The 14,302-nt window shown below is 45.1% G+C and overlaps 1 protein-coding gene across 3 annotated transcripts; it reads left to right on the top strand.

Annotated features, from left to right (window-relative positions):
- Positions 1 to 22: 22 nt before the first annotated feature.
- AURKAIP1 (aurora kinase A interacting protein 1) lies at positions 23 to 3,900 on the top strand. Of its 3 annotated transcripts, none has more exons than XM_062013044.1 (4): positions 23 to 297; positions 1,775 to 1,863; positions 2,342 to 2,790; positions 3,738 to 3,900. In XM_062013044.1, the coding sequence occupies exons 2-4, from the start codon at positions 1,812 to 1,814 to the stop codon at positions 3,843 to 3,845; spliced, it is 609 nt and encodes a 202-aa protein (XP_061869028.1). In that variant the 5' UTR covers positions 23 to 297; positions 1,775 to 1,811; the 3' UTR covers positions 3,846 to 3,900. The 3 variants fall into 3 exon arrangements, with proteins under 3 accessions (XP_061869028.1, XP_061869027.1, XP_061869026.1); XM_062013043.1 differs by lacking the exon at positions 23 to 297 and adding an exon at positions 1,198 to 1,267; XM_062013042.1 differs by lacking the exon at positions 23 to 297 and adding an exon at positions 1,307 to 1,660.
- The last annotated feature ends 10,402 nt before the right edge of the window (positions 3,901 to 14,302 follow it).

The following is a 14,302-nucleotide window of genomic DNA, read 5'->3' as shown; positions in this document are numbered from 1 at the left end:
TCTTTTTGCTGACCACGGAACTGTACTTGTACCTTGCTGTCTCCTTCAGGCTAGATGGTTTTAACGTGGTGAGGTGTACCTGAAACTGAGGCAGATTTCTGTTCTGGTCTGAAATACTAAAAGCAGATGGTGAAAAGATCTCTGTGTTCTGGCTGAGGTAGGGATAAAAGCAAAAAGTTCTTTGAAGTCTGGGACTGGCTTCAACATCGCTCCCTCATGCCAGCTGATTAAGCACTTTCATGCTGTGCCAAGATGGTGGGTTCCTGTACCAAGAAAGGAGAGACAAACAACATCCAGGTAAGTGGGAGAGACAGGTGTGGCTGTTCCTGGACAGCAGCCACTGTGAGAGCTGCCCTCAGATGCAGCTCAGGGTGTGTGAGGGAGAGGTGTCTAGCTGCCTTCCGTTATCCCCACGCGGACAGGGATGTAAAGCCTTGCTCTGACAACTGCTCGTTATGTGCTCAGACCTGTTTTCAGTGACGTGTTGCTGTGGCTGGGGTAAACAAAACAGTCCAAAATTCAGTTTGCTCAGCATTCGCTGTGCTCTTTCCTTCTGTGTGTACTGGAGGATAAACGAGTTCAAGGCTACAAGAGTCAAAAGGCAAGAAAATGCCTGGAATATAGAACCATATAACGTGGAAGTTACATAGTTTTATGTAACTGGTTTAGGATTCAGGGAGTGGAGCATCTCCCGTGTGATGGAGGGCTGAGGGAGCTGAGGCTCTGCAGCTTGGAGGAGACTGAGGGGTGGCCTCAGTGTGCAGAATACATCAAGGGTGGGTGTCAGGAGGATGGAGCCAGGCTGTGCTCAGTGATGGCAATGACAGGACAAGGGGCAACGGGTACAATCTGGAGTATAAGACGTTCCAAATAAATACAAGGAAGAATGAGGTGAGGGAGCACTGGCAGGGGCTGCCCAGATGGGCTGTGGAGGCTCCTTCTCTGGGGACATCCCAGCCCAGCTGGATGAGTCCCTGTGTGCCCTGCTCTAGCTGGTCCTGCTCTGGCAGGCGGGTTGCACTGGGCGAGCTTTCGAGGTCCCTTTCAGCCGCTGAGGCGCTGTGACTGTGTGTAGGGGCGGGGAAAGGCCTGCCCGGGCCGCCCATCCCATCCCGTCCCGGCCCTCAGCCGCCGGGGCCGCCTCAGCCCGCGCGCGGGAAACGGCCGCGCTCGCGCCGGCGGGCGCCGCTGGGGGCGCAGCGCTGAGGGCGCTGAGGGCGCTGCCCGGCGTCCGGCGGAAGCTGCGCGGCGGCGGCGGGCGGCGATGGTGAGCCATGGCGGCGGCGCCCGGGCGCGGAGGGGCCCGGCAGCGCCGTGCGGGCCGTGCTGCGGGAGCGGGGCGGCGGCGGCGGAGCTCGCGGGCAGGGCTGAGGAGGGGGAGGCTGCCCGTCCGCCGAGCGCAAGGCTGCGGTGCGGCCCGCCTGGGTCACGGCGCTTCGTGAGGCCGCGCGGCTGCTGCTCACGGCCTGAGGGCGGCGGGCGCCGTCCCTGCGCTCGGGTTTGTGCGCTGGCAGTGACACCTTCGCACCGAGCCGGGCAGGAAGGGGCCAGCGGCACACACCTAGGAAACCTGGTGCTTTCTTGTTCGCCTCTGCAGCTGGGCTACAGCAGCGCTTGCGAGCCAGGCCCCAACGGCAGACTCCGGCAGCGCGTTGCTAGAGTGAGGAGGGAGCTCAGATTGCCTCAGCGCGGCTCTTTGGGGGTTTGGTTAACTACAGAGGCTATTTAAAACCAGTAATTTTTCCTCATGGAATAAATGTTTTTGTTTTAACAGTCATTATTGGCTTCGACGGTGAACAGAGTGAAACAATATGCTACTACCACAGCTGACTTCTCAGCTACTGAGGGCTTCACGAATTGCAGGTAAATGGGTGTTGTGTGACCTAGTTTTGGTTTTTTTCTGGGGTAGCTGGGCACCTAGAAATTTCCAGCAAGCAGTGGAAGGGTGGTGAGGCTCCTGATCACTCACTGCTTGTCGAGTGTTATGTTTCTGATGTGTTCTGTCAGTACCATGTAGCTCTGGTTTGACTCCTTTTAAGCTTAGGAGGAGATTCTTTAGCAGCAGAAAGATTTGAATACAATGAACAGTTCCAAGCCATTCCAAAGTGCACAGTTCACACAGTAAAATGTTGTGTTATGTGCATTTGGCAGATGATGGTACAGCAATGTACCTAAAACTCAAAAATACTGCATTTGTGATGGGAATATATTTTTGTGAGCAGCTTCTTTTATTAGATTATTCTGGCCCCAGTTGTCTCGTTGGTTGGGAGCTGGGCAGAGCTTTTCTTAAGGTACCGTTTGAGAATTTTGCCTCTGAAGTGAAATTGTTTTCTTCTCCAAGGCCAGCTTTTGCCAAGGTCAGTGTCTTCCTTCCTTTGCTATCATCCTACATCTGCACGCTATAGCACACAGCCCTCTAACAACAGTGGAGCCCAACCTCAGCGCTGGTATTCCCTGGATCCTGAGCTGGAAGAGGTGCTGATCCCCAGAAAACTTTCCATCAGCCCCTTAGAAAGTTGGCTGACGGTTCGTTACTCCCTTCCCAAAGCAGAGGTCCCTGATGTTCAGGAGGAGGTGGGCCATGAACCTCTCCAGCGATATGACTGTCCCTCGACTGATGAGGGAGCTGATGTGGGGGAGGGAGAAGGGACAGTTACCAACAAGATTCAGTGTAAGAACGTTTTGAAGATTCGTAGAAGGAAAATGAACCGGCACAAGTACAAAAAGCTGCTGAAGCGAAGGAAGTTTGTTCGGAGGAGGATCAAGGAAGGTCGCAAGAAGAAACGTCAGGTGAGCTCAGGGTAGAGAGAACTTCTTGACACAAACGTTCCCACTTCTCAAGCTGGCCTCTGTTCAGTATTGGGTTGTGTTTTTATATGGAATTGGTTTGGGGAAAATGGTAGCAGCTCAGAGTGCCTTGATCCAGCATTTACTGATCCAGTAGCTTGGTTTTGTTCAGTGTTTGACCTGTGCATCTTCAGGAGTCAGAATATTTCTGTGCTTGTAAATGTGTGTGTGTGGTAGCTACTGGGGATATTTTTTGATTGCAGAACAGTAACTTATAAACACATGACTAATGGAGAAGAATTTCAGTGTTTGTGTGAAAGGTTAATTCAGGTGGCTGCATTACAGCACGGAGACTGGCTTCATTTTTTTCTTGTCTTGCCAACATCCTCAAATGCTTCCTGTTGTCTTTTTCTGTATAGAAGCTTTTTAGTTCCCTTAATAGAGGAGCTGAGGGAAGACACAGGCCTTTGTTCAAACTGTGGCTGTTCAATGCTGCCTTTCAGCAGTCTGTTAGGTGTGCTGTGATATAGTTCAGTTCATTCTCAGGTAATTTTCACCTTGCCTAGATGCAGCTTTGGGTTAGTTGTAATACCATTTCCATGCATTTGCAGGAAGCAGCGTTGAACACTTTTTATAATGAAAATATCTTCATTTTCTTACAGTTCTATTTCCCTTTTCTTGGTTTTCCATGCATAGGACTTTAGTGCTACCAAAATCTCTGTGAATTTCAATGTATTTTCTGCAGCTAGTGGCTGGACTTGATCTTAAAGGTCTCTTCCAGCTGTTTGATTCTATTTTGGCACTTAGAACAAGTTGTCTACTTAAAGCATTTGTTTCCTTTGTGTGTGTTACACCTTGTCTCCTTCGGACACCTGGGCAGAGGCTGGATACTCGAGCATTGCTTTTGAGCTTACATTACCATTTTTTCTTCTTATTTGGTTCTGTTTTAGGCAAAATTTGAGAAGGATTTGGAGCGCATCTGGAGAAGAGCTGGCTTGAAAGGTCCTCCTGCAGGATGGCAGACACCCAAGATCTTTCTGAAAAGTTCAAAAAGATAGAAACACTTGTCATGGGTTTAACCCACAGTTGTAATTAAAGAAAAATATTTAAGTACATGGAGTACTTTCAACATTTTTGAGTGTGGTGGAATTAGTACAAGGACTCTTTCAATCCTACTAATAAAATTTGTGAGCGGTTTTCCAGGGGCAAACCTGACGGCAAAATATGCTTTTGCTCCTCAAAAGAATGGTGTGAGCCCTTGTGTCATGACTTGGCACTGCTGGGTACAGTCTGGTGCTGCTTGCCCCCAGCTGTGTGTCTGAGCAAGGTGTCCTGGACTGCAACTGAATTCATGAAGCTTCTATTTAAGGTTTAGGCTGAACGGTGTACTACAAGAACAATCAGTTGTGTGAGATGGAATAACTGGAAGAAGAATTCTGATTGTGAGTGTGAGTGTGGAAGATGAGTGTTTTGAGAAGTTCTTTTCAAAATGTCATTCTTTCACAGCCTTCCTGTAGAAGGACTGTTGGTTTTACTAAGAGTTACAGTGAAATAGGCATTGGGTGAGAGTTCCATAGAATATATCTGCAAAAGCTTTCATTTTCACTTCTCTGAAGCCATTGTGCATGTGCCTAAGGCATTGCATGAGCATCACTGTAAAGCAGTGATATTCTTTCTGTTCTGTTTTCTGCCAATAAAAAACGCTGTTATTATTTTTTCTGTGGTTGACCCCTGTCATACAGAACATCCAGTTACTGGCATCAGTAAAAATTCACAGCTTATTAACTACAAAAACTTTTGTGCCCAAGACAGCCTTGCAACTGGCTGATTTGAAGTGATGGAAGAGAGTTGTGAAAGCTGTGAAAAACATAAATGTTTTAAACGCTTACAGAGGACTTTATATTTTGCTCCTGGTTTGGGTTCTGCTTTTGACTTTTCTATTAACTAATCTGTGGAAGTCATTGCTACAAGCTACAGTTTAATCTGGCTGCAGGAAGAGCAGGTGACAGCACACAGTGAAGGTGTGAGGTTCTGTGTGTGGCTCTGCTCTTGTCACTAGATGGCAGTAAATTAAAAGCCTCTGAAAGTCCTTAGCCATTAGTCTAGAAGCCAGCTGGACCTTTATGTTGGTGTTTTAAGGAAAGGGCACACCCATATCTCTCTAGTTGGACATAAAACCTCTCTTGCTCTTGAGGAGCATCATGGTGGGGCTGTAGATCACAAACTTTTCCATTGTACATGTGCCTTCAGGGATCACACACCCAGAGATCTCAGTGTGCCCTTTTCCTGGATTAGCACCACCTTGCTCTCCAGCTTGTTTTTATGTTGGGATAATAACTGTGAAAGAGAGTTTGTGAAATAGTGGGAACTGCAAAGCATAATCAATTAGTGCCTTGTGATGCTCCAGTGCAGATGATGGTGTTCAGTGAGGGTACTTGTGTGATGAATTGCAAATCTCCAGGAAGTAGGTTATTAAATGCTAATGCTTTCTAGTTAGTAGTCCAAACTGTAGCCTGCCAAGTGTAATCATTACTTTTACATCCATTGGACATAATTACACAACCACATGTAGAAGTCTGGAACTACTGTGTAATTTACAAAAGTCTGTAAACCACCCATGGCAGTTAACTGCCACACTATAAATGTGACATATAAATGCCACATTCCTTTGCTGGAGTTGCTGTAGCACTCTTGACCACAGGGGGAAATCTTAAACTCTCACTCTGCTGAGCAGGGAGGATCAGATAGATGAAACCTGTGCCTATTTTTCTGTAGGGGGAGCACAAGTACGTAACATCCTGTTCACAAAGCTTTATTATTTACTGTTCCTCTCCAAAACACGTGCATACCAATGTACCTACACATTTAGTAAAAGTGTATGTCTGTGCATGAAGCTGTGTGGTCTGACTCAATCCAAGATAGGTTTGCTAAGCACAGGCATGGAAAAGCCTGGAACAGCTGCCAGTAGTTGGCACTAGCTAGACAATGTCTAGTGGTCCACAGTGTGATGAGGTGTTTGCAAGAGATTTTTAGAAGTAGTGCTGATGCAGGAGATCTCTGATAGTGATGGGCAGTAGAAAATGTATTTAAAGTAGCTTTTGGTCCCTTTGGTAACAAGAATTGAAACCCAAATGAGTGGAAAGTAGAAACATTTAAAGTGTGTGTAAATTGCAGCAGCTTAGCAATTTGGCTTAACTTCTTCATGCACAAACAGCAGTGAACCAGAGCACCTCTGATGAACTTGAGTCTATGGAAGAGATTTTTGCTCTATGTGGCAGGCATTTCCTTCAGTTCCTCACAGGAACAGGCTTCTTGGCAATTGTCTGCTGCAGTTTTGGCTCACTTCAAATTAATTCTGTTCAACTTTGAGTTTGTCATAGGAAAAGACAAAGTCCAGCAGTCAATACAAGATGTTCCTTTCCTTTGGAAATCTTGGGCTTACCCTACAAAGCATGTTGGATGGTCTGCTAGCTGTTAAAGCAGCCCTGAGGTCATGCAGACACGGAGCCTGAGCTCATGGATGCTGTCTCCATGCTGTCCTTGGCACAGACAGAAGGACAGTTTGCTGGCAGTCCAGGAAGAAGTTGTGGAGAGGAAATGGAGTGGAATGTAATGATACTTTCTTCAGCTCCTGTTCATGAGACAAGACCTTGAGCTGATTCAAACCAGGTGCTGCATAGGTTGTAGTGGGAATGAAGACTGATCTGAATTGAGGCTGTTTGTAGACATGCAAGAGGTTTGAGCATCCTTAAATCCTAAAGCATGGGGAACCTAGAAGTAAAGTTATGTTGGTATTACCCAGACTGTCCAGTTTTGTGAGGCTGATGGTCTGTCACCTTGAAAGGGTCCAGACTGAAAGACTTTGTTCACAGTGTTTTAAACTCTGACTTCTTAGGAGCAGGCTCATGTGTGTTGAAGTGCTGAGGACAGGCAAACCTGGCTGCATACAACTGTAGCAGCACATATAAAAAGAAATACTCTTCATGTTGTTGTTGTACTGGTTTCTGATGGGTAGTATGCCTCAGAACTTGGGGTTTTCAATTACATTTTTATTGGTGGTGATGGGGTTCTGAGTTTCAATTTGTTGGCTTTTGTATCTGTGTTTTTGTTGTTGTTGCTTGTTGGTTTGGTTTGGTTTTGTGGTTGGTTTTGGTTTGGGGTGGTTTTTTTACATTAGAGGGAGATGGCAGGGCTGATGCCTTCTCCTTTGCTGCAGGAGGATCTCTCTGCATACCATAACTGTAGCACAGGAAGCCCAAGTTCTTTTTATGTCTGTGTGGTGGTAACTGTTATTCTTTCTTCCATTAGTAAACTCAAGATGAGTCTTAAAAGGAGTAGGTTAGCCTGTGTCAGGGAATGTTTATGAGTATCTGGTGTACAAAACACACCTTTTAGGGAGTTAATGGGACCTTGCTCCTTCTCTTAGCTGACTACCATTGCTCAATATTTCCTGAGCAGACACAATGTGTACCTTTACTCTGGTGAGCTACTACCTCTATTAAATGGGATGCTTTCATATGAAAAACTGTCAAACTGTTACCTAGGATAAGCTGGTGTATGTACATTGGCTTCAGTAGCTCTGGCTTGGTCCTTCTCAAAATATCAAGCCAGCTCTAGTTCAGTGGGTGTGAACCCTAGTGCATGTATTCCAAAGTTAATAAACCATGCTTGCTTACACTAGCTGAAAATCTGGCTGAAGTGATCTTGCAAACAGCACCTGTGGAGAACTAAAATGATAGATTTCACTGTTCATGGCTTTCTGCTGTTGGCATTTCTGTTCTGACTGTGAAAACAAACTGGTTTTGGTTCGCTTAGGCTGAGCCTGGTCAGTCTCTAAAAACAACAGAACTCTGTGCTTAACCTGAAGGGCTGCATTTACAGAACTGAAATGGTTTTGGAAGGAGGTTTTGCTTTTTCTACTGACTTTTAAATATGAAAAATAAAAGTCAGTGAGCCACTAGAATTTAAGAAGACATCTGATCAGTCTTGTGTCAATTCCCTGACACAGGATGGAAATTTTTAGCCTTGTTCCCTGCATGGGCACTAATGCATCTCTCCTTTGTTATGCTAGTTAAAAAACAAGAGCTATAGAATTATGAGACTTGTCCACTGCTCTGAAATGTAGCTGAAATTGGCTCCTGTGTTTCAAAGTAGTGGGAAGAAGAAGGAGGTTGGTTGGACAGTGGGATCGTATAACTGCTTGTACCTTCTTTCCTTAGGAAATGTGGCTAAAATATTTGTTTTAAGAAGAAAAATAACATGAAATTGGTGATTTTTGTATTTCTCACTTGTTGAATAAACAAGATTCGGTGCTGATCAGGCAGGTCTTGTACTGAGGGAGTGTTGTTGCCTTTCATATGTCTAGGTCTGGAGAAAACACTCCTGGAGCCTCTCAGCAGCTGCAAGCACTTGAGGCCTATAACCACTTGCAAAGTGATTGATATTAAGACAAGGATGTGGAGTCTTGAGCAAGTGTTGGCACATCAGGTAAAAAACTAATAGCTTGGAATGTGTCAGGTTTATGTTAAGGATAACTCATGGCAGGATGCTTCTGGCTGAGCCAGTGAGGAACTGGTTAAACTTTGTGGATAAGCATTCATAGAAGAATGGGCCAAAGGGATAATAAAAGTAGAAGAAACTACAGGAGTCATAGTCAGCAATGTAACTATGTTACTCACCAGCTCCATTCCCTGGGTGCTTTTGAGTCAGAGCTGTTTCCTCTCCTGACAAAGGGTTTTCCTTGCTGTCAGCACTGTGGCAGCTGGTTCATTGTGGAACAGCCAGCTGGAAGCTGTTCAGCAGCAGAATCAGCAGGTACATCCTGAAGGCAGAATCTGTGACTGGTCACCCAGGCTTAGCAGGCCTTGATTTGGCTTCCCTGACCATATTGTTTCAGTTGCTCTCCAGAAGATGCTGCTGTGTATGATCTTTTCTGTTGCCTTCCCTAGCTCCGAATGGGCATCCTCAGAGAACTCCCAGTGCCTGATTTTACTGTCTTTGTGATGTGGTAGAATAGTCTCTATTAATATTGGCACCCTGCCACCTGTGAGAACTTCTGCTGTAGGTAGGTCCATTGGAAGGCAGGACAGAGCTAAATGCATCCTACTTTCTGACAACATCATCCATCCTTGGGGATGGGAGAAGGCAGAAATAAAGCACTTGTTTTCTAAAGGAGGCAAAGCAAGCAGCACCCTGTTTTCTGTAGCTAAACTTATAATTGCCAGAATCTTCTTGGACTGATCAAGAGCAAATACACAATTTGTATAGACTACTTCAAAAAGTTGCCTTAAAAAGGCTCCATGTTTGTGTGTCTGTATTCGGCAGCAGGATTATATTGCATAATGGAAAGCAACCTCCTTTTAACCAAAGTATGTTTATTTTAAGTGAAGTATGTGCAAACCTGGGGTAAATAATACAACTCTCTTGGAGGCAACCTTTGAGTATCCTGGTCAGAGCCAACCTATTATTTTTTCCACTCTTTCCCAGTCATTTCTGATCTCAAAATAAGATGCTGTGCCTGGAATCCCACTGCTTAATTATTCTAGGCGGGTGCAACAGATGGGCTGCAATTAGTGTGGGGAATGGAGTTTCCCTTCAAAAGCTCATAGTGCCAGAACACTGTTCCATGTGCAGAGACTAGAAGTTGTGGTTTGAGGCACAATGCTGATGGTCAGAAAGGGGACACAAAATGTCATCTCACAGCTAAATGTGTCTGTTCCCTGAGTATTCTCAACTTGTTGGTTCTTCACTGAAATAAATGGTGGTGTGTGCTTGTGGCTTAAACTTTTCCCATGTTAGAGAAACCCAACGTACTGTTGCCTGTGTGAGATTGCTGGAGAAGTGCTCTGGAAAAGGCTCTGTTTAGTCCTCTCCACTAGCACTGAATCATTGCTGGTAGTGGGTGATTGTTGCTTAATGTCATCCTGGTGTGGAAGCTTAGCAGGTTACTTGGAGAAACACAAACAGGAGGAGGGAGTTAAGAACAAAAGTTATGGTGTCAAAGCCTGCTTAGGTAAATGTGAATCTTCTTCTTCCTCCTTCAGACTGCCTTTGGGTTCAGTCCTGGATGTTTTTCTTGTCTCTGAAAGAGCAGAAGCACAGGGCTTCTTGGTGATACATCTTCCAATCAGGGCCTGGAAGTAAATTCTGTAACGCTGCCATCCTTTTGTTGATAATTGCACCATCATGAAGTTTTGGCAGCTCAGAAGAGCCTCTGCTTGTATGTCATTCTGCCTGTGGTGAGAATGGAAGGAGTGAGATTCTGGTAGTGCTGTGATCATGGTCAGCCTGCTAGACAAGCCCAAGGGGCACGGGAGTGAGTAGAAGTACTGGGCAGGGATGCAGGATTTCTGGATGCCGTTCTTCAGTGGCCATTGGCCCAGTTACTTCTCCTTTCTCTTCCTCAGAACCTGTCTTCCTTGTGTGGGATAAACAACTTCCACGTGAACTGCTTTGAGAAATGGAATGGAAAGTGTGCAAAGTGCAGGCCTCTTCTGTACAGAGGAGTGTTGCTGAAGTGAAAGATGGGAGCCAGGTCTGCCTATCTGCTGCCTTTTTTCTGGGCTTTGGAAAGTGGCTGAGTAACTGCCAGGTGAAGTGTCACAGTCCTGAGCTGCTGCCTTCTCTCACATTGCTTAAGACAAACACCCTGGCTGAGCAAATGTTCAAAGTGGTGATTTGATCCCTCAATCATTTCCTCCTGAATCTCAGTGCTGTCTACCATCTGCCAAGTTGGACCAGTCCTAGGTATCTGTCCCCTCGAGGGGAGCCTCCTGGTTTCAGCATGGATCTCACAAAGCGAATATGCTCCAGACCCGCAGCTCCCGTGGGAGTGAGTCAGTCCTGTATCAGAGGTTGGATACCCTCTGTCTCAGGCACTTGATAGTCAGCAATGAATTTGGGGGAACATTTGTCTGTATAGATCTAGAAGTTTTCGGGGCACTCAGTTGCAAGTGGTAGCTTGTCAGGAGCCCTGAAAAACATCCCCCTGCTTTGTAGCAATGAACAGTTGCTGTCTGCTCCTGGTGACCTTAGGGGAAGATTAACAGATACATGCATAGACCAAACTCCTGCAGATACGATTGATGGTAACTCCAATTCAGATCTGCATATTTTTCCATCACCTCATGAACTTCATGGCTCCTGTGGTGATTTTGAGCTCATATAGACTGGTACATAAGTACATAAGTATTTCTTATTTTAAACAAATTAAACATTGAAAGATACCATTTCACTGTGTGGTCTCCAGAAAAGCAGCAGGCAGTAATGCCTCATCTGCCCCAGGGTATCAGAACACTGGAAACATCTGGGAGGCAAGAAGGATGCAACAGGCCACTGTAAAGTTAAAAATCATGATCCTGTCCAAGTTATGTCCAAGTTACCTGTATCCTTGAAGCTTTCCAGAGCTGAAAGGCAGGAAAGAGGTTTTCTCTAACTCTGCCCTTCAGGTCTGCTTCCTGGTCAGTCTTAGGTGCAGAGTGAGTCTCCACATAGTGCCAGGGCTCTGTAGGCTCCCTGAGGGACAGAGGCAGAGTTAAGTCTCTGGAGTAAGGTACTGCTAGGCTGACATGCAGCTGATCTGGGCTGTATTCCTAATTCTGCCACTGGTCTGCTGTGTGAATTTGGGTGAGTCATTTCCTTTCGTGTTGTATGTCTCCCTCCTGCTCCTGTCTGTTCAGACTACAAACTTCTACCAGAAGCTGCCTGTGCTTTATGTGAAGCCTGCCTATGTGGGACAAAGACACACAAGTGAGATACCACCACTAAAAAGACCCTTGCAAACATGAATGTGGGACCAGAAAAACCCCCATACAGTGTGTTTTTAGGCTGTTTGGTTTTCAAAGACATTTTAAGTGAAACCATCATGGCAAACTGCTTCAAATTAAGTTTTTTCAACTATAACTTCTTTTTACAGAGAAGTGGTTTCCCAGATTGCTCTTTTACATGCTTTAGTTTGTGCCAAGGATATTAAACTTATGAGAAAACTATAATTTACACCTGCTTTATGGATGTCAGCGAGGTGCTTCTTAAAGGCTCTGTTTCCATTCCGAATTTCCCGCTGCCTGGCGTTTTCTCGTTGGTCAGTGGTTCTTCAGCACGAGGACTTTGATTCTGCACATACCTTTCCTGTTGCAAAGGGATCCTGGTAAGGGTTGGTGCCTATGGATGTCATGAAGTATAATCATCATTTTCATACTTGATGTCTGAGAGAATGCTGGCTACATGTGTGGAATCCTGCTTCTATGGCTAGCCTAGATATCACAGCCCATTGTTACTGTCATCTAAAGGAGCTCCTTTGGCTGTGACAGGAGGCACTGCTATAGTGCAGGGGGCTGTAGATTGAAAACCTGATTAAGATTTGTGCACTAAAAATGTGTTCAAAAGAAAATAGACACATAACAGACACATAAACACAAGGTTTGATGAGGAAGGGTCTTAGTGGGTACAAACTGACCTTTGTCCATGGTAGTTAGTATAAGCCCTCTGATTTATACTTGCTAAGGCTATACTGCCTCTGATGATATTCTGGGTACATAAAGCCATTTCACTTTTCTGTCCACACTGAATGCAGCTTTTTAGATTTCATATTGTGGAAAAGTCACCAAAACACATTTTTATCTTGGAAAAAATAGGCTTCAGTCTGGAAAAAAAGTGAAAAATCTGTGTTGGTTTCCTGTGCAATTTCTCTGTTTTTATAACTGGTTTCTATTAATGGTTTTGAGATGAATCCCAGGAATCTGAAGCTGAGTGCTTTCCAACAAAGGGGATGTTTAAATATAGTGCCATCCCAAGTCGCTACACTGAGCTGTGGAGATGAAGAAGAGGCAGACAGAGCTCTCTGACCTGCTACAAGGACAGCAGTGCTGGAAGAACATGTAACCACACGTGCACACTCATTAATTGGCTCAGTAAGACAACAATCTGCTTGGGTGCTACAGTTTAACTCCTCATTTGTGCCTGTCTAAGCCTCTGCTGGGCAAGCTGCAAAGCTCAGTGCATGAAGCAGAAAATCTAAAACCTCTTACAGTCCCTTCTAAGTCTCTTGCATACCTGGCCATCCACATTAATTGATTTATGCTTCAATGTCTTCTGGCACAGCTGAAGATCCAAGATAGGAGGGAGTTGAGGAATTGCCTGCAAAGAACAGCCCACAAATAACACTGTTCCTGGGCAACCCTCTCATTTTCCTTCAGGAGTGCTTGGGCATAGCATAGGTGTGACCATTGCTGTGACTACCACTAAGGGATGGTTTTGTGGACTTCACCATTCTCTTTGCTGGAAATGGGTTGCCCCAGGAGTATTATCAACTGTTGCCATGATCCTGGTTTATACATACTTAGTATAAAGAGTGGCAGAGATCTGTCATTCTCAGGCACTAGGCACATGTATTTGCCTCAGCTGCTGGTTTGGTGACTGCATCCCAGGCTGGTCATCACGGTAGACTCAGATGAAATAAAACAAAGCAGAAAACCAGCTGGCCAGATCCTCAACTTATCATTCTGAATATGCTCTTCAGAGAAGGCAAATCAGGGGCCTTTGCATTTATGGCCAGAGAACAAACATTGTAATGCTGGGTCTGTAAGGGTTATGTGAGTTGTTACATCAGAGGGGTAATGACATGTTTCACTTGACAGCTCTGTTATTGTGGTTGAGTTTCAGTTTTGTGCTTTTAGTTCACAGCTCTTGTTGCACATTGAATTATTTCAGGCTTGTTTATGGGGTTCATTGCAGCTAAAAGATTGTTTTAATGAGAAAAGCTTTGCACTGGAATGAAGCCTCCCAGGAAATGCATACCCTCTGGTAATTCACATGGTTCTGTGTTACATTGCTCTTTTCCATCAGCAGGCAGCTCTGAAGAATCCACCTACTCACATCAGACCTTTCTTAGGAGGAGTGAATATGAGTGTGTATTTAGCACTCTAAGTGTTACAGGTTGATCACATTACTGGCATGACAAAGGTTATTTGAGCAATTCCCAGTAGAAGATAAATGGTGTTGGTGTACCTGCTAATGCTTTTGGCTTTGCAGGATCCTTGCTACTTTTGCCACTGTACCTGTCAGCACTCTTTAGGCTTTAGTATTCCCTACTGCTTTTCAGGTCTATAAATTATCCTTGCTTCCATGCATGGGTAGGTATTTTCTCCCTTTCTTTGATCATGGCAGAGTACTATGGGCCCTGTATTTAAAGAAGATTTAAAGGCCTTGTTGGTAATAGGCATGGAGTGTTGACAAGTCCTGTATGTAAGGCTTTATGCTGTAATTTGTATCAACAGAGTATTAATGCTGGCATTCCTTTTTAAGAGATTGCATCTATTTATAGCTGTGAAAATGAGGTGGAAGTGGCCACTTTCTGCTTCCCAAGGTTAATGGTTCTCAAATTTAGCTGTTATTAGCTGTGGGCAGCTAAGGGATGCTTCTTATTTTGTGAATCAATACCCAAAATACCTCTGAGTGAGGAAGGAGAAAGGCTAATGAACCCTGGTCAGGTCAGCCTCTGTGGGCAATCTGGTTAACA

Source organism: Colius striatus, chromosome 21 (genome assembly GCF_028858725.1).
Source record: "Colius striatus isolate bColStr4 chromosome 21, bColStr4.1.hap1, whole genome shotgun sequence".
In the NCBI taxonomy this organism is placed as follows: Eukaryota; Metazoa; Chordata; class Aves; order Coliiformes; family Coliidae; genus Colius; species Colius striatus.
Note: the sequence above shows the minus strand (reverse complement) of the source record. Positions and strands in the feature narration are given on the sequence as shown.